The sequence below is a fragment of the Danio aesculapii genome, chromosome 23 (genome assembly GCF_903798145.1).
Source record: "Danio aesculapii chromosome 23, fDanAes4.1, whole genome shotgun sequence".
In the NCBI taxonomy this organism is placed as follows: Eukaryota; Metazoa; Chordata; class Actinopteri; order Cypriniformes; family Danionidae; genus Danio; species Danio aesculapii.
This window is the reverse complement of record NC_079457.1, coordinates 43983423-44006663: the sequence shown is the minus strand read 5'-3', so window position 1 is coordinate 44006663 and position 23241 is coordinate 43983423. Positions and strand designations below refer to the sequence as shown.

Below are 23241 nucleotides of genomic sequence, written 5' to 3'. Positions count from 1 at the left end.
TAAGTTTATTCAACCTGAACAACATATGGAAAGGCAGCGTATCTGTTCAAAGCATGCCTGCATGAGATGACAACAGAGAAACTTTTATAGATTATTAACCAGACATTTTCCAGCAACTTGAATACTTGGTCATAAAATATGCCAGTTCTCACACCAACATCTATTTATTGACACACACACACACACAGGATCACAGAATTGGTAGGGGAAACTACAGTACAGAAACACTGATTGATATTCACCACCAATAAATAATATTTAATCTGTCATTTAAACTGCAAAACAAACTCACCTCTTCATATTTACAGTAACAGCACATTAAACATCAAACTCTTTGTTAGTAGATATTTATCTTGTAAGAATAATTTATCACATTTAATGGTGCACCTTTACGCATATACAATAATATTCTTTTCTGGAAAAAAGTCAAATGAAAGAAAAAATGAAGAATACTTGCTTCACAGATGAAATTTCAAATCTTTAGGCTAATAAAGGTGGTCACACTGTTTTGATGGTCCGTTTGTTGAATTCAAGTTACACTGCATCTACATGCCAACTAATTCTTATTAGATTATAAGTAGACTGTTAGGTTGGGGTTAGGATTAGTGTAAGTTGACATGTACTTGAAAAGTTTCTTATAATCAGTTAAATGTCTGTTGAATGTCTGTATCAACATATATTAAGCAGACAGTCTACTAATACTCAAATGGACCATCAAAATAAAGTATTACCATAAAGGCTTATAAATCAATCTCGCAAAACATGCACTGGGAATTTTACTTTGCATAAAAAGTAATACCATAGCTTTTTCAACTTTAAGGTCAAGCTTAAATATTATTACAACAATTCTTGTAACAATTTTTTTAAATTCATGGACATTTTGATTATATATAACCTTTTTTTTTTTAGATCTGCAGATGTGATCCTGAGATTTTTTCATTAACACGTTTTTATGAAATGATTATCACCGAAAAAAATAAATCCAGCACCACCTCAATCACCTGACAGGCAAGAAATGAATAACATTCGCACATTTTTGTATAGCCGAAGCAAACACGGGTGCTGTGAGGATGAAAAAAGGAACTAACTTTGCAGCTATCACTCAGTCTGGGGAACGGAGATGGCAGGACCTTTAGGGTCATCGAAGCGGTCCATAGTGCGGAGCTGCATGATCATGTGCAGGCCATAAGTGAGAACTAGCACCATGAGCAGAGAAGTAACAAGCCCCATCCATATACCAGGAGTGAAGAAACTAGCGCAGTCACTGGCATAAGAGAAATCCTTCCCTGCTACATTAAAGCCCTGAATCTGTCACATCGGAGGGAGAAAGACAGGAATATTCTTGGTTAAACGGCAATCCAATCTCTCTTTCATGTAGTGTAAAGCAGTGTTTCCCAACCCTGTTCCTGGAGGCACACCAACAGTACATATTTTGTATGTCTCCCTTATCTGACCCATTCGTGTCAGGTTTTGGGGTCTTTTCTAATGTTCTGCTGAGTTGATTCAGGTGTGTTTGATTAGGGAGAGGTTGAAAATGTGTACTGTTGGTGTGCCTTCAGGAACAGGGTCGGGAAACACTGGTGTAAAGCATTAATCATAATAATGATGCAAAGATGAATGGCAAACTGCCAATTATAAAACATTATTACAAGCTGACCATTGTGAATCTGGCTATAGAAAGGTAGTTTTAAACACTGGCTGTTGTTTTTGTTTTTTTAGTTTTGGGTAGTTTTTAACCAAAACAGTTGCAGCTTTGAGTTTAGTGAAATTCTGGAACTCAAATTACAAGTCAAAATGCTTGTGATGCTTGTTTTCCTCATTGAAAACAATGGATTTTTTTGTAATTTCTTTTATTTATCCTTATTTTTAAATGACTGCAGTATTTCCATGTAAAGTAGGGACAATAGACATTTAAAAACAAAAGGCAAAAGCCTTCATCTGGTATTCATTGATATCCGTTGTGTAATCATGAGGTATTACTATCTCTACAAAGCTGCTTGTGATGTCCTTAGTTGTTTAGAGATTATGCAGGAATTGTGTATTTGAATATACATTAAGACAACCTACAAGACTTGTTTTTTAACATTTTAGATATATCTTGTTTGAAAAAGGTGATTTGAGGTGTTTTTTTGTTTTATGTTTACAGCAAAAACTTAACATATTGCTATAGAGACACTACACAAGAGCTTTCACATTTTGTATGATGCAACCTGTGAGTGTGTGTGTGTGTATTTGTCACCGCTTCACTTCTGTGTACTTTTTTTCAGCATCATGGTAGATTTGTTGATTGTGCCTACAATATATCTAAATATTTATGTCATTTTTGACCCCAAAGATCACAAGTGTGTTTGTGTGTCTTCACACTCTTGGTGTTTTACAGTGTCGCCCCTTCACTGCTATGTGCTAATTTCTGAATTATGACTGATTTCTAACATTTTGATGCACAAATTATCAAACTTTTCTCTGTTTCTTAGGTGTATGGGTATGAGTAGGTGTGTGTGGGTGTATGTGAGAGTGAGTGTGTGTCTATTTCACATTCTTAGTGTGAAAAGATTTTTAGTCATGTTTTAATTTATTTAGACATACAGTCTTTGCAAAAAATGAAGGAGCTCTAAAATGTCTTTACTGATGTTTTATGGTCCAGCATTCTCTTGCTCATAGCAATTAGGGCCTAAATCTAGAGTTTAAAGTCTATAAGCATAATGGGAAACCACAGATCATCAGTATACACATTAAAACGGGCAAAATCATTAAGTATATTTGCCTTTGGCTTCATAACTTACCTGGAAGTCCTCAAAAGAGATCTGCCAGTCGTTGGCATTGTCCTTGTCTGAGTGTGGTGACAGCTGAGCATAGTAGGAACTGCTTACGGACTCACATCGGTACGAGTACTCAGACGGAGCGTAGATGTGACGGCTCCCATTGAATGAGGCTTTTTTCCCATCGTATTCCAGCTGAACCTGATCCATGGTGAACCAATGGCGAGCAGAAACCTTATAGTGACGGCGGTTCATCACAAATCTGAGGAGGATATTGAACAAGGTTCAAGCTCAACAGGCAGAGAATGTGATTGTATGAATGACAGAAAATAAGAAACTTACAATAGCTTGAATGAACGGAAATTCAGCACATCTTCATAATTCAGAACCAACCTGCATTTAAAGACACAATTTGTGAACTGCAAACATTTAAAAGCAGTGACAAAAGCAGGGGACATCAAATAACTAGCACCCAAAAAATGACTGAAAACAACAACAACAAAAAACAATGAACAATAGCAAAATGCATTCTGTGACAATAATTAGACTTTATACAGAAATGGCTGTATTAAATGAGACGCCCCATTAAAACATTCGCAGTTAAAGTGCCTTTATACTATTTATAATAGGTTTCTCTTTTTCTTGTTTATTTTTAAAGTCTCCTTCAATAGGTTTACATGCATACGCTTTCTTTTACTTACAAATATACTGTACATTTAAAAACAATCTAATTTTTTAAAGAGTGCACTGATCAATGGTGTTGATTTTACTACATCATTTCAAAGCCACTCATGAAAAGGAACAACAGATCATTTTAACAACTGACTTTTGAGCTTCTGGGCAAAAATTGAGGATTTGTTTTTACTTTAACAGTTAGTATCCTTATTTTCCAGATGATTAATCATTGTAAATCAAAAACGTTGAAGTAAAACCATGCTAAACATGCCTCTCTCCCCACTATTTTAGAGTGTGTAGCAGCCATCGATATCCAAATTTGCATTGCTCATGTACATTTGACAATTAAATAAAGAAGAAATGACATATTCTTGATTTTATTACATTTTACAAAATGTCCCAACTTTTTTTTAAATATGTTTCAACACAGGCTCCTAGGGATGCCTTTTCTATTCTGGTTTGATTTTGAAAACACTATCGTTTGGGTTTAGGGAAGGGATGTGTGGGTCAAGTTGATATATTTTAATATGCGCAGAAACGTATAGAGCAACCTCTGGCAGCACACATGAGAAAACATGCCACAGTAATGTATTTGAGATTGTAAAATAATATACATGGCGCCCTCTAGTGGATTTGTGAAAACAAAACGTGCAACAAAAAAGTCCAGAGTACATATTTGTGGATTCTCAAAAATGATCTCCAGATGATTGTAAGGCAAAAGATTTGTATGTATGCGTGTTACATTAGATGTTTCAGTCTGCATTTCACATTGTGTGCTAGCTTTCTATATGTGTTTGTTTGAAAATTAGTAGTTAGCACGTATATCTGCATAACATACACTCAAGCTTTTCATGTATATATGTGTGAGTGACGTTGAATTGAAGCATATTATATAAAACTGCAAATATAAAGAGGAGAGTTTCAATTTCACCCCTTCAGTGATTATAACAGGAGCTTTTGTAAAATATGTATGTCAACGGTCAAAAAGAGAAGAAATCAAAACTAAGTCATGGTCATCAAACTAGGTCATTAAAAAGGAATAATGACAAGCACAAGCAGCTGGGCAATATTTACCGGGAATGAGTGTCATTGCAGGATGAGCCAGACAAGTTGGGTTCTACACCTTTACCAAAGGTTTGGGAGGTAAGGTCATGCCTTTCCCACTTTCCTGAGCGATACTGGCTAACCACCAGCTTCTCAGCCCACAGGAGAATGCAGGTGGATCCTTTCTCTTTAAATTCCAAAGGTGGGTTTGGAACTGGCTGTTCGTCCCGACGGGACTGCAGTAGCGATCGTGACCATACAGACTGCACAGCTGGAGATGCCTCCTCAATCACCTAAAACAAATACCAGCCACTTCAACTTCAAATGAGGCTAAATGAATGTGGCTTGATAATCACTATGTTTGAATAATATTTTGAATAAAGACATCGAGAGTACGGTGAGTTTAAAAAAATTAGTCCACCCTAAAACAAATATTTAAACATTAAAATGTGACAAACATGCAAAAAACAAAATCAGTATGATTAAAAAAGGAGTTTGCACTGATGGTAGGTAAATCTGGCCCAATGCACATTTCATTTAAAATGTATTTAACTAAACAACAAAAGCAAATAGTTATATAACAAATGAACCATTTTTATTTAATCTTCCAATAATATTATATCTGCTTGTTAAGTGTGAGGTCACACGAAGCGGCTTCCGGGTCCAAGCGCTCTATCAAAAAGTATGGGGAGACTCATCAAATGGTAATAATAAATGTTTACAAAGCGATGGAATACTTTTGAAAATCAGGATCGCAATATATATATATATATATATATATATATATACATATATATATATATATATATATATATATATATATATATATATATATATATATATATATATATATATATATATATATATATATATATATATATATGATGGCCAGAAAGTGATACATTTTTATAAATTGTTAAAATTTTGGTATTTGTGATGCAGCAAGCCCAGATTAAGCTTGTGTACACTATGATTTTATATAAAATTCACTTTAATGTGTGATATGACTAGAAAATGGCCATAAACGAACATTTTCTCAATTCAAATGAATCGCGGCTTGAACCCAGAAACAGTATTCCATACGTCACGACTTAACAAGGGGATAAGTGAGTAGTGTCTTACCCTTGAGGGCCACAGTGCAGTAAACACTGCAGTATACGGCACCGATTGAGCTTTCATGATATTCAGCACCTGACCAATTACCTCATCTACAACAAACAACATCATTTCATTAATATGTTCCATTTCATAAATTCGATCTTCTTGTAATTCTTTTTAATGATTCCTGAAAGCATAACCCTCTAAATGATTTGTTTTACATCAAGTAATTTTAATCTGAATTTGACATACCATTTCCACTGAGCACCTCTTTAGTAGACATCATGTCAGCCCTGCAAGAAAAAGACTAATTACAGTTCTCATAATAACAAGTTTTGGGTTTTCATCTCCCTTTAGGTTTAAAGAAATCCAAAATAAATGAGATTTTCTTCGATTTGCTCTGTATTTTCTTTCTGTTTTTACATTAAATTATATTAAATTATATATTGAATTAAACTTTATGTAAAAAATTCTCACCTAAAAAATTATATTGAATTATGTGAATATATATATATATCTCATAGGATACTTTTTTTAATCTTACTTGAGTAAATTTTACTTTACTCTAAATTTTACTCTAAGTAAAACTAAAAATTCAGGGTCACACTTTATTTTGATGGTTGGTTTGTTGAATTTAAGTTACATTGCATCTACATGTCAACTAATCCTCATCAGATAGACTGTTAGGTTGGGGTTAGGGTTAGTGTAAGTTGACATGTACTTGCAAAGTTTCTTATAGTTCAGTTCAGTATCAACAGATATCAGCAGAGAGTCTACTAATACTCAAATGGACCATCAAAATAAAGTGTTCGAGTACTAAAAGCACTTGTACTTTTACTTGCGTACAGATTTTGAATACCCACCCATAAAGATTACTGCAATTCATGCTCTCACTCTTTTTTGTGCTGCATTAGCCCATGTTTCGCTGACCTCTGCTTTTTGATGTGTGCCTTTTCTAAAAACACTACCTCTAGTTTAGGTCATTTTCCCTGTGCATATTGGCAAAAAAGGAGCTTATTTCTATAATGAGTTTCTATATTACATTGTGGAGGATGGTTAAAGATGAGAAATGTATTTATATATCCAACTATTCAAGTTTCCTCATTAACTTCAGGATTTCAAAACTGAAATTAATATGTAAATTAACTTTTTTGGAGATGATAACTAGAAAGCACTGTAATGAGGTCATTAATAGTTTCCCACTGTGTAATAGATTGTTATAAATACGTATTGTATTTATAAATTAAAGGAGCATTATATGAGTTTGCTATATTCCTTTCTAAACTCAAGGTATTGTTAAAGAGAATAGGTTACCCGCCACTGTAAGGGAGGCGAAACACCAGCAAGGCAGCAACAGATGCATTAAGGCGTAGTTGAGCAAGTGTTTCTGGGTTCATGTATAGAGGAGCAGCATCAATCTGATTCTGGAGAAGTGTAGGAACCAAAGCGGCTGCAGACGATGATACAGATGGCAACCATAAGGAGGAGGAGGGCAATAGAGCCGCCTGTGAACACAACAAATTTTGAGATACTTTTTATTTGGGCTAAAAAGCCATTTTTATGGTCATTTTATCACAAGCAATTAACCTTGGCAATTAACCCCTAATGTTTTCCAAAGAGTATACTGAATCTACCCTTACAGAAAACTCACAGAAGCATCACAGGTGATTTGCTCATTAAAATAAAAAGTGAAACATTTGTGGAGCACATACGAGAAGTAAATGAAAAATTTTTTTAGGTGTAAACAAAAAAATGTGATCACATGACACTAATATCAGGTAATACAATTTTCTAAAAACGACATTCCTTTAAATGAAGTGGTAACACTTTACAATAAGGTTCATTAGTTAATGCAATTACTAACATGAACTAATCATGTACAACACTTACAGAATTTATTAATCATAACTGAACATTAACTAATGCATTATTAACATCCAAGTCCATGCTTGTTAACATTAGTTAATGCACCATAAGTTAACATGAACTAACAATGAACAACTGTTTTTTTCATTAACTAATGTTAACTAACATGAACAAATACTGTAGTAAATGTACTGTTCATTGTTTGTTCATGTTAGTAAATGCATTCATTAACATTAACTAATGAACCTTATTGTACAGTGTGACCAATGAAGTCAGAATCATTAGCAGTATTTAAAACAGTGACAGATGGAAAACATATAAACGTACCTCAAGATTTTGGAAGACACTATCCTGTTTGTTTCCAAATACTCCTCCATACATTGTAAAGTCATCAACACTCAACTGAATGAAACAGAGACAAAATTCAACAAAATAAAACTGTTGTCTCACTTGAATTTTTCATTCCACAACACCAAGAACCCTTAGTAGTAGTAGTATTGGCAATGCCTTTAGAGACATTTCTTCTGACAGAGTTTCTAATAGTACAGCATTCAGAAATGCATAATATTTTTTTTTTTGGATGCAGAGTATGACACAATCATATAAACTCAACTTTATTGCTTTATTTTATCAACATGTGATATGCGCTGGCTGTTTTAGTAATCCTTTATCATTGAAAGACAAGACTGAATTATTCATATATGAATAGAGTCATTATTGGAAATAAATTACATTTATGGCTGTGCAATATGACAAAACATCATATCGAATGGACAAAATAAAAAGTCTATCATCTCATATAATGCTCTGCTATTTATTTTGTGGTGTCACAAAATACATTGTTTACGGTAAAACTTTTTCATAATTTATATGATTATTTAAATTCTATAAATATTACATGCCATGTGGCGTCATGGTGGCGCAGTGATTAGCACGATCGCCTCACAGCAAGAAGGTCGCTGGTTCGAGCCCCAACTGGGTCAGTTGGCATTTCTGTATAGAGTTTGGATGTTCTCTCCGTGTTTGCGTGGGTTTCCTTCCACCTTTCTCCCACAGTCCAAAAACATGCAGTACAGGTGAATTGAATAAGCTAAATTGGCCGTAGTGTATGTGTGTGAATAAAAGAGTGTGTGGATGTTTTCCAGTGTTAAGTTGTGGCTGGAAGGGCATCTGCTGCGTAAAACATATGCTGGATAAGTTGGCGGTTCATTCCGCTGTGGTGACCCCTGATTAATACAGTGACCAAACCGAAAAGAGAATGAATGTATTACATGCCATTACAGGGATGCAGACATTAATACAAACATTAATACTGCATTGCGAGAAAGTTGTAATCTTGAAAATACAATATTTACATTTTGAATTTTATTTAGCAGCATATTTTATGTTAGACGTGTAATCATTCATTTTTGAAAAGTGTATTTTCAGGGTTTCTGCAGGTTTCACATTAAATTTAAGACTTTTTAAAACATTTTTAAGACCATTGTGAATTAAATTTTAGACCCATAAAGGGCTAAAGGCTAAGGAATGTTTCAGATGGCCCAGAGGGAAAAGATTTTTATTTGACCTATATCAAAAATATCTAAAAAAATCTAAATGTAATACGTTGCAGCTGGAAGAGCATCCGCTGCGTAAAACATGTGCTGGATAAGTTGGCGGTTCATTCCGCTGTGGCGACCCTGGATTAATAAAGGGACTAAGCTGACAAAAAAAATGAATGAATGAATTAATTAATTTAATACATTTAATAAAACAATAACACATTAATAATAAAAAATACAAATATTTTACATTTTTACTTCTTAGCTAAATGTTTTAAATATTGTGTAAAAACAAGCAAGCTCTACTTGTATTTATACACTTTTTTTTCCAACACAAACTTTCTTTAAAATAATTTTAAAAAATGAACAAATGTTTAAAAAGTTTTAAAAACTGTAATAATCTAAATTTATGCACAACAATCTGTCCAGGTCGGTGTTCTGAGCAGTAAATACATGGAGATCTTTTAAACAAATGTTATTTTAAGGAAAGTAATTAAACCATCATGATAAATAGAGTTAACAATTACCTTTTAAATAAAAAGTTTAAAGTTTTATTGAGATGATTGTTGGTGATTGTATGGGTTTTGGCCAGATTTGGAAGCAATACATAAACAAAGCAAAATTAAGACCTGTTTAAAAAGATTTAAGGCCAACAACACAATGTTTCAGTAAATGTAATACTTTTTAAGGCCTAAATTTGGATTTTGAGATTTTAGGACCCTGCAAAAACCCTGATTATATTTGATCAATTTCTATTTAAAATTTCTACATTTTTAATGAAACATTTGGCCAGAATGTCTGAATAAATGGACAAATGAGTCTTTTACATTTCCTTCTAGAATACTGATACAAATAATCTTAATAATAATCTTTTAGTGAAATGTAGTGTTTACTTTATCCTGCAGGAAGAGCAGTAGATTGTGAGGTGTTGCGCTCAAAGCTGTGTTCAGGTAGGATTCCAGCTCGTCCATAGACACAGTGTGACCTGCTGACGGCGCGTTCACAGGAGACAAGACAAACCTACACAAGCACAAACTACTGTTAGAAGACAGGCCTAGAAAAACGCATGCCATGATAATACTACAAATGCATATCTTGATACAAAAATATAACATTGACCAGCTTTTACAAATATCTCCCCAAAAAAGGCTAAAGCCAACTGCTAATGAACCCCTTCCCTATATATCTATTTATAACAATTAAACGCAGATTATTATTATTTTTTTAAACAAACATTTTAACAGTTGTTTTCTACCAACATAATATTAATGTACCACACAAGTGACAGTCCTTAACAATATACTGCAGTTCAACAAAACAATGGTTTGTTGATAAATATCGAGATAATTAGTAAATGATTCGAAGACTATTCGATGATTCAAATGTTTAAGGTCATACTAAATGTGTTTCCTCATGTTTTCAGAACTGGACAGCGACCGTGTCATTCAGCTAGCAAACCCTCAAAGCTAACGATCGCTTTCACGATTCTCCATGACTGTATCTTATAATATACGTCCTTTACCCGTCACTCGCCCATGCGACCAGCGGGACTTGTTCATCACTCTTCGCTGCAGCGATCAAACAGATAAAAACAAGTAAAATCATCCTGGCGTTGACGCAGACTCTCCTTACAGCAGCCATCTTCAGTGCGATGATCTCTGACGTCACAACCGGCCATCTTCAGCGACTGAGCCGTGATGTCACGACCGTGTGATGAAATTAATTTGGAATCTGTTTTAAAACGCTACTTTTTGCACTGCTTTTTGTTTCATTCTTAAATCTAAACAGACACAACATGACTTTATAAATAAAATGTTTAGTATTTTTTTTATTTTATTTTGCCAGTCATTATAAAACCAGCATACGACAAAATATTGATGGCTTGCTTTGCCTTATATTAAAGGAAACAGTAGGCCTATGTGAGTAGGTCAAATGATAGCAAATTTCCAAAAAATGTTTAAGGGGTGAAAAGGAGGAGAAAATATATACAGTTGAAGTCAGAATTATTAGCCCCCCTGTTTATTTCCCCCCCAATTTCTGTTTAACGGAGAGCAGATTTTTACTCATTTCTAAACATAATAGTTTTAATAACCCATTTCTAATAACTAAATTATTTTATCATTGCCATGATGACAGTAAATAATATTTTACAAGATATTTTTTCTTCTATACAGCTTAAAGTGACATTTAAAGGCTTAACTAGGTTAATTAGGTTAACTAGGCAGGTTAGGGTAAATAGGCAAGTCATTGAATAATGATGGTTTGTTCTGTAGACTATGGAAAAATAAATCTAGCTTAAAGGGGCAGATAATTTTGACCTTAAAATGGTGTTGAAAAAATTAATAACTGCTTTTGTTGTAGTCGAAATAAAAACAAATAAGACTTTCTCCAAAAGAAAAAATATTATCAGATATACTGTGAAAATGTCCTTGCTCTGTTAACATCATTTGGGAAATATGATAAAAAAATAAATAAATACAATTTCAAAGGGGGGCTAATAATTCTGACCAACTGTATATACTTCTAAATAATTATGGGGTCATTCTGCAGAAATGTCCACTATTCTGTTCCTTGTCTAAACAGCAATATTACACTTGAAAAAAATCTTTAGGTTTACAATTTCTTTATATTTTAAAATGAAGCAGTGTGTTATTAACAATTACCATTTGAGTCATTAATGTGGCAATAATTTTGTTTAAATTACGTATGAAGTTTGTTTCTTGCCACTTTTGCCTCTGGCTTGCTTGGATTTGCATAACAATCTACTATTGTAAAACAAACATCACTTTGGTGACATAACTTGACCTTCTTCTTCCTATTTCCTGGAGATCTATGGAGAAAATCTCAATGTAACTCTACTGTCACTTTTAAATTATTATCAATTTGTCATCTTGTCATGATTTTAAGAGAAGCTTTCAGTTGTCATCTGGTGGTGTGACATTTAATCCTTAAAGAATTGTAAAAAAAAAAAAAAAAAAAAAAAAACTGTAACTGACTACGTGTTGAAAAAGATCAAGAAATGATGGTAACATTTTACAGTAAGGTTGCCAAATCACATTTATTGTCACATCATCAGCAGCTTGTGTACTATGATGAGTGAAAAGCTTAGGTCCTGGCTCCAGACATTGTAAAATACAACGTCATACTCCAAAAACAAAACAAAATACTTATAGCAATGTTGACAAAACGTAAAGAAAAACACACATTACACACACACACATATATATATATATATATATATATATATATATATATATATATATATATATATATATATATATATATATATATACACACACACACACACACACACACACACACACAGCACAGCTGTGGTTTGCTGACTAACTAAAAACGAGTTCAGGAGCGGAATTCTGCCACCGTTTTTATATCAAATTTAAAGGGGACTGAGGCGGTCATTTAGTAGTGTACAGGTAATCGCAAAAGTGTTAGGGGGGCTGAATGGAAATATAGGAGGGCTAAAGCGACGCCCATGCTGTTTTACAATTTTACTTGAACGTTTCAGCAAGACATCATTCAAATGATTTGTTGTGAACTCCGAAAAACTCAAATACTCAATGTACAAAAATCAGGGAAGTCTAATCACCAAAACAAGCGAGTATACCAAGAGTATGATCCTCAGAAGTCGTAATACCCAAACAGCTCCTGGAAAAATGTAGGCATTCTGAGTATACGTGCGTATAGCAAGGACTACACAACTGTCCAGGGCCACAATTATTACAAATGTCACTCCTCACTAGGTGTCCAGACAAGGATGTCCACTCTCTGTTCCTTCGTTTTTTGCCATCTTTACTGAGCCACTAGCAGCAGCAGCAGCAGCAGCAGCAGCAATATGACAGAATATTAATATCAAAGGAATACAAGACACAACACATGTCTTTATACAGATGATTTGTTGTTGTTTACCAGATCCCCACTATTATACTATTTATTATCATTTTAATATATTTATCAATTTATAAACATCATATTTATTATCTAACAAAATAACTTACGATAACAATCCAAAAATAAGTAGCCAAAATTATGTTAGGGAAAAATATTAAATAAAATAAAATAAAATAAAACATTTAAAAATAAAGGGAAAAATATCAATGTAAAATTTTATAGTTTCTAATTTTTTTCCAATATTTCGCACAAATTTAAATGATATTTTTATTTCTAAAGATGTTTGCTGACTAAAATATTACTTCAATAAATATGTTTAATTAATGTTTTTTTTCTGTTTTGGTTTAAAATGATTGATTGATCAAATTCACTGAAACAAATCGGATAAAATATTCATTTTCAACATGTAGGTAAATGTGAATTGTACCCATTTATGTGGAGCACTGTAGAGATGTATGTCTAATACCCATAAGAATCACACACCAATACCTTAATTACATTTACTTTGCCCTTGTTGAAAAGCATAAAAACAAATATCTTTTGAAAAGTTCCCAGTGACAGCTGATGTACATTTTTCATGTTTGGAAACTGCAATTAATACATGCATTGTTTTAAGAATATAAGCATTTTTAATATCCCATGTACTTAAACTAGTGCTTAGAAGATTTATTCTTAATCTAATTGAATCACTTGCTGACATTGTTCAATAATCAAATAGAACTGCTTTCTTTAAAGGTCACTTTATCAATCCACTCACTGCAGCTCAAAAAATGTATCACACACATAAGCAGCAGCAAAAAGAAAACTTTTATTCAGATTTTCCATTGTCCATTGCATTCACATTTCATCACATAATTTATATCTAAATCACAGTTTGGCCAGCTTTCATTTTTATTATACATTTTTAGAAATGGCTTCAAATGTGTATTTCCTCCTAAAAAAATGTACTTTACAAAATAATAACACATTTCACATGCTTTTAGTATATGTCAATCCATCTTTTTGTTGATATAGGTGTAGTTTTGATTTTGTATCACCGGTTTGTTTTCCCTCTCAACTTGGCAAGCTAAAATTAGAAAACATGAAGTTTTCAGATATAAAATGCATAGGTACATCTGAGAAAAAACTTAATAGAGGTTCTGTATTTACAGTCAGTATTTTGTATTTACAATGTATAGTCAAATACAGCATCAAAAATAAAAACTGTAGTACAAAAACCGCTAGTACTGTTATTCAAAGTGTTTCTCTCTGTATTTAAAAATACTTACTAAGTGCTTCAGCATTCTCATTGCAAATCATGCTAAAGTCAGTGACAGTAGTTATTGATGCAAATATAACAGCTGAATTTACAAACAAAATCAACGTGTTCAGATTGATGATTGAGGACATTATCTGATGCACCCACATTACATCCAGGTTCACATTATCAAGGATATAATATTCATTAAAACAAGTGTATAATCCTATTTAGATGCAGTCATCTGTATGTATTTCTGCTGCTCAGTGTTTTGGTTGAGTTGTAAGGCAGGTATTGGCTGATGGGCCCTTTTTCTTGAGATGAGGCACAGGTGGACAAGTTCAGTCTTGCAGAGTTTTGACCTCTTGATACAACTGTACCTGCCTGTAGCTTTCAAGACCTTGATTAGCTCATGCAGGTGCGTTTGAGTAGGGTTGGAGCAACGTTCTGCAGCTCTCCAAGACTGAACTTTCTTACCCCTGTGATGAGGGATCTTGCGATTTTTTTTCTTCATGTGCGGTTCTGTATCCTATGATGAAGAGCCTCTGCCTGGGATTTCAAACTGCGAAATTCTTCTTGAATATAGTCTGTCACTGTTTTCCGCATTTCCGTCTGTAGAGAACAGCAATTATGTACCCAACTGCAAAACTACTTCTATTATTATATTTGTATACGCATAACTTGTGCATATCAACTCAACCACCTACCGGATTTGTGTTTTCAGCTCGCAGTGCATTGACCAGATGCCTGACTGTGAATGGTTTTCCTACTAAAACAGTTATTCGCTACACAAAAGAAAATTACAGTCAGTGTAAAACCATTCTGTCAAGTGTGACAATGACAACAACAACAACAAAAAAAGTGTATTAACCTGTCCTACTCGAGGAATGTATGGAGTCTCATTTGGTAGAACATCATTCATACCTGAAATTGAAGAGTACAATACATGAATGAACAAGAGAAGAATTAGCGGGGAGTATTTTTGTTTTGTGTATTGGCAATTTATTAACTCTCATTTATTAACAATTGCAGCAGACGTGAGTCTTAAATGAGTTTATGCTACAGGACCGACAAGATGTCAGCAGTATGAGAGTTTTTCCACTATGGAAAAATTAACATAAAATGGAGGGAAAAAGATATAGACATTTACTTGCAGTACTTTGAATGCAGTTCATTTACAAAATTAAACCAGGTGTTTGCTGTATTTGTTAGCATTTTTATTTATTTATTCAATTAGGTTAAAATTAAAAAATGTATATCAAGAGCTGATTGATATATATATATATATATATATATATATATATATATATATATGGCGACGGACGTAGCAGAAGTGATGTTTTTGATCCTCATAAAATTCATTAAGTTATGCATTATATTTACAGCTCATGTCATTCGAAGTGCCAGAGCATAACTTACCTATATGCCACATAGGTAAAATTATTGGGTGAAGAGAGCATTCTGCAATCAAACGTCCAATTCCTTAAAAAAAAAAAAAAAAAGATTTACTTGATTGCCATTAAACAAGGTAAACAAGTAGCATCTTATTATTAGAGTAAAAATCTTACCCCATTTTATTCTCATGAACTCTCCAGACATGTTAACTCTACCTATGAGGAGAATAATTATATATTAGGGGTGTCAAAATTAATTGTTTCTTCGGTGCACTGCAACGCAGATGCGGGACAATTCGGTATCAGTTCAGTAATAATCATAACCGGTTATTATGTACTGACGTCATTTCTCTCATATGCGCTATGTCGAGGTAGCTTACTATGGTGAGGATGGCGAGCGTGAGTAGCTAAAACACTCTAACTACTTAAAAACGCAGAAATTGCACGCAATTCACTGCTTGTGAGTTTGCTGGACAGTCTTTCACTGACAACTAACAGCAGAAGCCCTTATTTCACAGCGATGGAGAAAATCCTCTCCTCTCGGCTGTTACAGCGTTACTTCTGGATACAGACACGAGCATGTCTGCAGAGCGAGTTTTCTCCACCGCTTCTATCATGGATCAGCTGTGATCGGCGATGCCGTTTATCAGTGTTTATCATCGTGAACAGGTCTAAGAGCCAATCACAGCCCTTTCTGTTGAGTGCATGACCAATCATAGGGGTGTAAGAACTTGCTTGACAAGGCTCAGTAAGCTAGCGGGATATTTACTTTGTTTATTTGCTATGAATGCTCATGTTGTTCTGTGCCTGTACTTGAGTTTTTAAAGGTATAGTTCATATATCTGACTGCTTGTATTAAATAACAAAATTGTATTACAAATAATATATAAATAATATATAAATATATTTATACATTATACATAAACAAAGCATCGTCAATGCAACCCAAATCGAACCGAAGGCATGATAATCATAACAGATAACCGTATGTATTTATGAGTAATTTTAAGGGAAAAAGTATGAGTTTGCTTGTCTATACCCTCTGGAAATATGTGTATCCATTCTCCTTGATTCAGCCTTTCCAAAAGGAAATCCATTCCTTTCTGATATACTCCATCACCTAAAAACAGAGGACAGATGGCCTGTTTACATTTACATTTCATTATTTTGCAGATTTTTTTATTCAAAGCAACATACAAATGAGGACAACAGTAAATCAATCACGTCAACAAATGCAAGGATATGAATTGTGATGATAAATCTTAAGCTGGGCTCAGACTACAGGAGTTTTAAAATCCTAAGTTTCAAAACTTCATGAGGAGAATCTTCTGCGTTTTTATTACCTCAAATCTTAAACGTGAACACACTACAAGATATAAAAACCCTGGCACAGCACACACTGCAAGATATTATTAAGATTAAGGTTCCCGATGGAGCACATCACCTGATCGCAGAATAACACGCTTGATCAATAATTATTATTTATTATAGGCTACTAATATTTGACCAACTGCCACTTTGTGCAAAACACTCTCATGCACTCAAAATACATCTGCATTTGCGTAGCTGTGCAATATGTCCATTTAAATCTCTCTATTCTGCTGCGATGGCTGGCTGTCTTTGACTGGCAATAGCAATTAGATTGCTATGTTCAAAAGCAAAATTGTTACCTGGTGCACATATAATAAGCCAGTACTGTGTAGAAAAATATAACTCACTGAATGCAACATAAACCATGGTCTGCAGTTATCGCTCTCTGTAAAAAATATTATCTTTTAGCCTACTCTTTCTAGGTTTTGAGACTAGATGTAGGCCTAATAATTTTATATATATATATATATATATATATATATATATATATATATATATATATATATATATATATATATATATATATATATATATATATATTATTATTATTATATAAAATATATATTTATATAATTTTAAATTGTTTAACCACTTTGGTTTATGGAGATAACTGGTAACGTTTTAATACCCACTGCTACATATGTCATAAATATCTGCACACCGGTATAAAAATAAAGATAAAAGTGGCTGATAAAAATAAGGATAATTCAAGCTTATTTAAAAATGATATAGCCTATATTTATTTATTAAAACCAACGTGATTCTCTTCAGTTCTTGGCTTCGGTGATGCGGAATAGGGTAGAACAGCTGTGATATCAGCCCGGTTTAAAATCCTAAATATCAAACAAGTTTGAGATGATCAAATCAGGCTCTGATTTGTTTTCTAGAAGATTGCAAGGCTCACATTAACAGATAATCTACACCGAAAATTCAACCAATGAGTTCTCGACAAGATTTCATCCAGGATTCTCGAGAGGTGAAATTAGGGCATAAATCAGGCTAAAACTCCTGTAGTCTAACCCCAGCTTTAGTAAGTCTAATGTAGTACATAAAGACTGCATTATAGACTAGCATCTTCAGTAATGATAAATATTGACCAAATTGTGATAACTTAAAACATTATAAAACTATGGACTGGGGAAATTAAATCATATGGCATTAGATAAGTTACCTCTAACAACTGGTACACATTTCCCTCTGCTGAAGAAACTGGAGTGAAATTCTCTTGTGAAACAGATATCAGAGGCAGTAGGTGTCCTAAGCACAGACAGGTAAGAAATTACATGACGTGAACTGCATCACCTTTACACTAGTCTCCAGATTCTGCGAACTCACCATCTCATCTTGTTAAGGTTCCACAACTGCCGGAACTTAAGGACTCCTGATATCAGAGCATACAAAAACACCATAACTGCATTTATATTTTCTACTGTCAAGCCTGTGGCCTCAATAGTGTTAAAAGTGATTTTTGTTGATGTTGTTGTTGTGGTGGTTGCTGTTGGAGCAATGGCTTGTTACTCAAACACATGCATCTGAGGCTCAGCCTACCCCAGATGTGTGGATCATCCATACAGGATTGATGATTGCATACTGTGATAAGGGGTGTGTCCTGAGGACGCTCATCAACCAGGTCCAACAAGACATCCTGGTTGTGGACCATCAGCGAGTTAAAATACTCTGGAATCAGATAAATTATTTGAAGGTCATTAAGCAGCATCTGTTTCATAGGTCTGGTAAAGTGCTTTGAAAAGTGCATTTTTTATTCAATGTTTGAAGTAATCTCAACTGAAAAATGAAGAAAGAGTGGGACAGAGTAGCTCCTCCCCTTTCACAAAAACAGCCAATAGGGTTTTATTTTTTATCACAGTTCTGCCAGTGAGAGTGGTTCAGATCAAGCAAATGGGAGCGGGACACTGGACAAGAAGTGACAAACTGAAAGCTTTAGATATTTATAACATTTTTGTATTTTCTAAATGCGAATCTTGTCACTTTTTTGAGCATGTTGTTATCGAATACAGTGTTTCTCAACCATGTTCCTGGAGGACCACCAGTTCTGCACATTTTCCATGTCTTCTTAACCAAACACACCTGATTTAGAACATCAGCTCAGACCAGTAATAAGTGTGACAGACAAAGGAGACATCCAAAACATGCAGTGTTGGTGGTACTCCAGGAACATGGTTGAGAAACACTGATCTAATTGATATCCTTAAAACTAACAGACTGAAACTAACATCTAAACATATTTTAATTTCACGGGGCATTTAAATTTACTACTAATAATTCAAAATATAAACAGAGGAAGATTTCACTTACTGGTCCAAAGGTAACTGTATGAGCCCACCATTCCCATGACCACTCGGCTGGATATTCTCCAGCCCAGGCGGGGGCATTGTGGGAAGGGCCATGTCACCTCCAAGGGCATCGCCACAGCATTAAACCACACTAAGACATTATAACAGAGAATAGACTTTAACATCTGGAAGAATGTCCATCTGTTAGTAAAGTATTCAATGCAGTTTGGATGTAAATATTTACCGAGTAAAGGTTTGTTTAAATGTGACGTAATGCTTCTGGGATAAAAAGATAACGTTAACTAAAAGTTCAGGAGCAGCTCAAAGCTGTAAAAATCACACGGTGATCATAAATAATGTGTTACGTGAACATAAAAAACAGCGATAATATGTAACAAAATATAGTAATGTTGAAACACAAGTAATTTTGTTTCTTGTTTCTTTGTAATTTTAAACACAAGTAAACATGGGTAATATCACGTGGCTAGATTTAGTTACGAATGCAGTTCAACATTTTGACGTTTTCTGTGGCATCTCAGCTCATTATAATGTTAGTTTGATTTATTATTAAATGTAATATTTGTACAAACTATAATCTTCCCACCTTCCGTCTCGTCAGCCGATGGGCGCAGAAAAACACGGTACCGGAAGTATTGTACTAGCCTGAGTGGTCATGGGAGTTGTAGTTTTGTAGTCGTAGGTATCCTTTTTTTGTTAAGAGGAATGCACAAAACATTCATAGTACATTACGATACATATATATATATTTTTTTAATCAATATTTTCAATTACAAAAAAGAATCATATTACCACAGCAAATGAATTGCATTCCGAGTATAAAACGGTGCTGTTTACAAAATAAGTATCTTGTATTAATATCTTTTTTAGTATTTAATTTACAATAATGTGTTAAGGAAAATATTGACTGGATATGTACAATGGAAATTTCCATAAACTTATAGTAGTAAAGTAACACCCCTGACAGATTAAGCATCCTTTCCTTGAAATCTCTACTTGATCGACTGACCCAAGCCAATTCCAAGCAAATTAATGTTACCATTAAATCCACTTCATAATTCCTAAATAGACCTGCTGGTGAATGAGTTGAGGCAAAATCTTACAAAGATGCAATTTTCAACAGTGCACAGTGTGTGTGTGTGTGTGTGTGTGTGTGTGCGTGTGTGTGTGTGTGTGTGCGTGCGTGTGTGTGTGTGTGTGTGTGTGCGTGTGTGTCAATTACCAACACTAAAATAACCTTAGCTGAACTACAGCTGAAGTCAGAATTATTAGCCCCCCTTTGAATTTTGTTTTCTTTTTTAAATATTTCCCAAATGATGTTGAACAGAGCAAGGAAATTTTCACAGTATGTCTGATAATATTTTTTTTAAGTCTTTTGTTATATTTCGGCTAGAATAAAAGCAGTTTAACATTTTTATGAACCATTCATTCATTTTCTTTTCGGCTTACTCCCTTTATTAATCTGGGGTCACAACAGCGGAATGAACCGCCAACTTATCCAGCCCGTTTTTACGCAGCGGATGCCCTTCCAGCCGCAACCCATCTCTGGGAAATTTATGAACAATTCTAAGGGCAAAATTATTAGCCCCTTTAAGCTAATTTTTTTCCAACTGTCTACAGAACAAACCATCATTATGCCTAATAATCCTAACCTGCCTAGTTAACCTCATTAACCTAGTTAAACCTTAAATGTCACTTTAAGCTGTAAAGAAGTGTCTTGAAAAATATCTAGTCAAATATTATTTACAATCATTGTGGCAAAGGTAAAATAAATCAGTTATTAGAGATGAGAACAGAAATTGGGAAAAAAATAAAAAATAAACAGGGGGGCTAATAATTCTGACTTTACTGTATTCTGCCTGTCAGATCGCTTTGTATCCTTCCAGAAAATACAAGTACAACACAATGCAACATAACATCTTTATTTTACATGTAATTTAAATTCAGGGAATCATTTACTTCACATTTTAGACAGCCAACATGAAAGAATAAGGGCTCACAAAAGGGAATACAACAATTACATTTCTTAATACAACAATTACATTTCAAGTACGCAGAACATTTTCACAATATGCGACATGCGGCACAAAATACTGAGCTTAGCAATGCAAACAAGAAATATAAATTAATGATGTATAGGTTTTCCTAATATGTCGAACAGCCCAAAGAAAACAAAAGGAATAGTCTCTTATAAAGTAAGACTGAAAATACACCAAAGCATGTGTAGGAGCATTGTCAAAACAAATGAATCAAATCTTCCTCAGATGAAAGACAAAATGAACATTTCACATTATAGCTATATTTTTGAAGAAAGGCCTTAGTTGAAGAACATTTGTCAATTAACTTGAATGTTTTTCCTTTACTTTATTGATAAGCAGATAATTATGAGGCAAAGGGAGATCAGGGATAGTTGTAACTTTTTTTTTTTTTACATTTCTCTCTATATTTCAGATTTCTTAAGCCAGTGTGTTAAAATGACTGAGACTAGCTACAAGTGTTTGCTATTAAATAAATGTTATTTTTGCAACACAAAAAGAGAATGCTCAGTCAGATAGCAGGAGTGAAATGTTACAATTCACCTATAGTCTGGGTTAGGTGTAACACACTCTGGGGTAAGTATTATGATTTCCACCACGGTGAGAAATAAAATAAGAGTTGTGACAAAAAAAAAGGATTTAACAGCTTTTAATTCAACACTGAGATTTCAGTGTAATGTGTGTCTCTGTCTGACAAAGCAGAATATAACGTGCAAATGTGCATCAGCTTCAACACTATTGGGTGCGCAGGCTCCATGAGCCCACAAAGGACAGGTCAAACACTGAACACAAACTCCTTTGCCTTTATAGTCTTTCTCTTTTAAGAGCTACGGGAATCCTGACATTAAATCATATATGTTTTTAAATTTGCTTGAGGTTGGTGGTATATTTTACTGATGTTACTAACCAAGACATTTGTTGTTATAGCAGACCCGAAGTATTCTAGCCATGAATTTGTCCTTACAGCCAACAGCTACAACATTATCACCAACAGCATGCATTAAAGTATCTACACAGACAAACAAAAGAGATAATTTACTGTTGTCTGTCACATGTCTTTTCTGTGTGTGGAATGAGGACTAATATGAGCCTGTGAACTGTAAAAAGTGATTCATTGACTTTACTTTTAAAAAGTAAGTGAACTTGTTGCCCTAAAAGCAAAAAGTTGATTTTACTTAGTCAGTAAACCCATTCGCCCCTTTCACACACCGATATCGGCAAATATCCGGAAAATTACAGGAACAACTTTACCGGTAAATTCAAAAAAGCTCTGTTAACACAGACAAGGACGTTCCAGAATTTTTCCAGAAAAGACCATTCACACATCCATTTAAAATTACTGGTAAATTCTGACATCATGAAAGTCCCCAAGAAATCAAAACTAAGCATATGATTCTTAGCTTACATTTTCAGTTATATTGTCAGTTTACATATATTTTAGGAAGTGGGCGTGGCTATTTAATCACTTGCTCCAACTGTCAGTTTTGCCAACAAACAGAAATGGCAAGGAGGAGGTGTCTGTGAGGTTGTAATAACTCTCCCCAAACACTTTTACCGATCTTTCTGAATGAAATGCCTACTTTACTACATCCTTTCACCTCTCAGTTGAAAAAACAAGCGACACCCATTGTTTTGTCATTAAATAATCTGCTTCTCTAAGAACTGCGTCACAGTACAAAAAAAAAAAAAAAGCTTCCGATTCATGGGCACTTTAACCATATGAGCTCTAAATGGCCGCACTTGTGTTTGTAAACCTAAAGAGAATCACGTGGTTGATGGTTTCCACTTTTATTTAAAACTTTCCCTACTGAAAAATTCAGCTTAAACCAGCCTAGGACCAGTCTGGAAATGGCTGGAAACCAACCTGGAAATGGCCAAAACCCCTCTAAAACCAGGCTGGTCAACCAGCTAAAACCAGCCAACCATCCTAGGCTGGTTTAAGCTGGATTTTTTCAGCAGGGTTATCATTCCCCTACTGAAAAAACTGCTTAAACCAGCC

General features: G+C 34.1%; 2 protein-coding genes across 4 annotated transcripts; both read right to left on the bottom strand.

The window, feature by feature from the left end:
- atp6ap1a (ATPase H+ transporting accessory protein 1a) lies at positions 1 to 10651 on the bottom strand. The gene is made up of 10 exons (XM_056450020.1): positions 10506 to 10651; positions 9877 to 10003; positions 7770 to 7844; positions 6891 to 7081; positions 5829 to 5869; positions 5601 to 5686; positions 4509 to 4771; positions 3102 to 3152; positions 2784 to 3021; positions 1 to 1308 (listed from the first exon to the last, which is right to left on the bottom strand). The coding sequence occupies exons 1-10, from the start codon at positions 10622 to 10624 to the stop codon at positions 1099 to 1101; spliced, it is 1401 nt and encodes a 466-aa protein (XP_056305995.1). The 5' UTR covers positions 10625 to 10651; the 3' UTR covers positions 1 to 1098.
- Positions 10652 to 13680: 3029 nt separating this feature from the next.
- tafazzin (tafazzin, phospholipid-lysophospholipid transacylase) lies at positions 13681 to 19829 on the bottom strand. 3 transcript variants are annotated; one of them, XM_056449107.1, is made up of 12 exons: positions 19793 to 19829; positions 19433 to 19467; positions 19211 to 19339; positions 18443 to 18571; positions 18230 to 18275; positions 18066 to 18151; positions 16563 to 16643; positions 15698 to 15739; positions 15549 to 15611; positions 15001 to 15053; positions 14837 to 14914; positions 13681 to 14741 (listed from the first exon to the last, which is right to left on the bottom strand). In XM_056449107.1, exons 3-12 carry the CDS (start codon positions 19317 to 19319, stop codon positions 14640 to 14642), a joined length of 789 nt encoding a protein of 262 aa, XP_056305082.1. In that variant the 5' UTR covers positions 19320 to 19339; positions 19433 to 19467; positions 19793 to 19829; the 3' UTR covers positions 13681 to 14639. The 3 variants fall into 3 exon arrangements, with proteins under 3 accessions (XP_056305082.1, XP_056305083.1, XP_056305084.1); XM_056449108.1 differs by having other exon boundaries at positions 19433 to 19464; positions 19793 to 19822; XM_056449109.1 differs by lacking the exon at positions 19433 to 19467 and having other exon boundaries at positions 19793 to 19825.
- Between the last annotated feature and the right edge of the window lie 3412 nt (positions 19830 to 23241).

Excerpts from the sequence above, each read along its gene's own strand:
- atp6ap1a (XM_056450020.1), bottom strand. The coding sequence starts at position 10,624 with ATGGCTGCTGTAAGGAGAGTCTGCGTCAACGCCAGGATGATTTTACTT. Across the intron at positions 5,687-5,828 it reads AGAGGTGCTCAGTGGAAATG|ATGAGGTAATTGGTCAGGTG; the intron begins GTATGTCAAATT and ends TGTTTGTTGTAG. Across the intron at positions 4,772-5,600 it reads CTGCACTGTGGCCCTCAAGG|GTGATTGAGGAGGCATCTCC; the intron begins GTAAGACACTAC and ends TATTTGTTTTAG.
- tafazzin (XM_056449107.1), bottom strand. The coding sequence starts at position 19,319 with ATGCCCTTGGAGGTGACATGGCCCTTCCCACAATGCCCCCGCCTGGGC. Across the intron at positions 18,572-19,210 it reads ATACAGTTACCTTTGGACCA|AGTATTTTAACTCGCTGATG; the intron begins GTAAGTGAAATC and ends ATCTGATTCCAG. Across the intron at positions 18,152-18,229 it reads AACCTTAACAAGATGAGATG|GACACCTACTGCCTCTGATA; the intron begins GTGAGTTCGCAG and ends GTCTGTGCTTAG.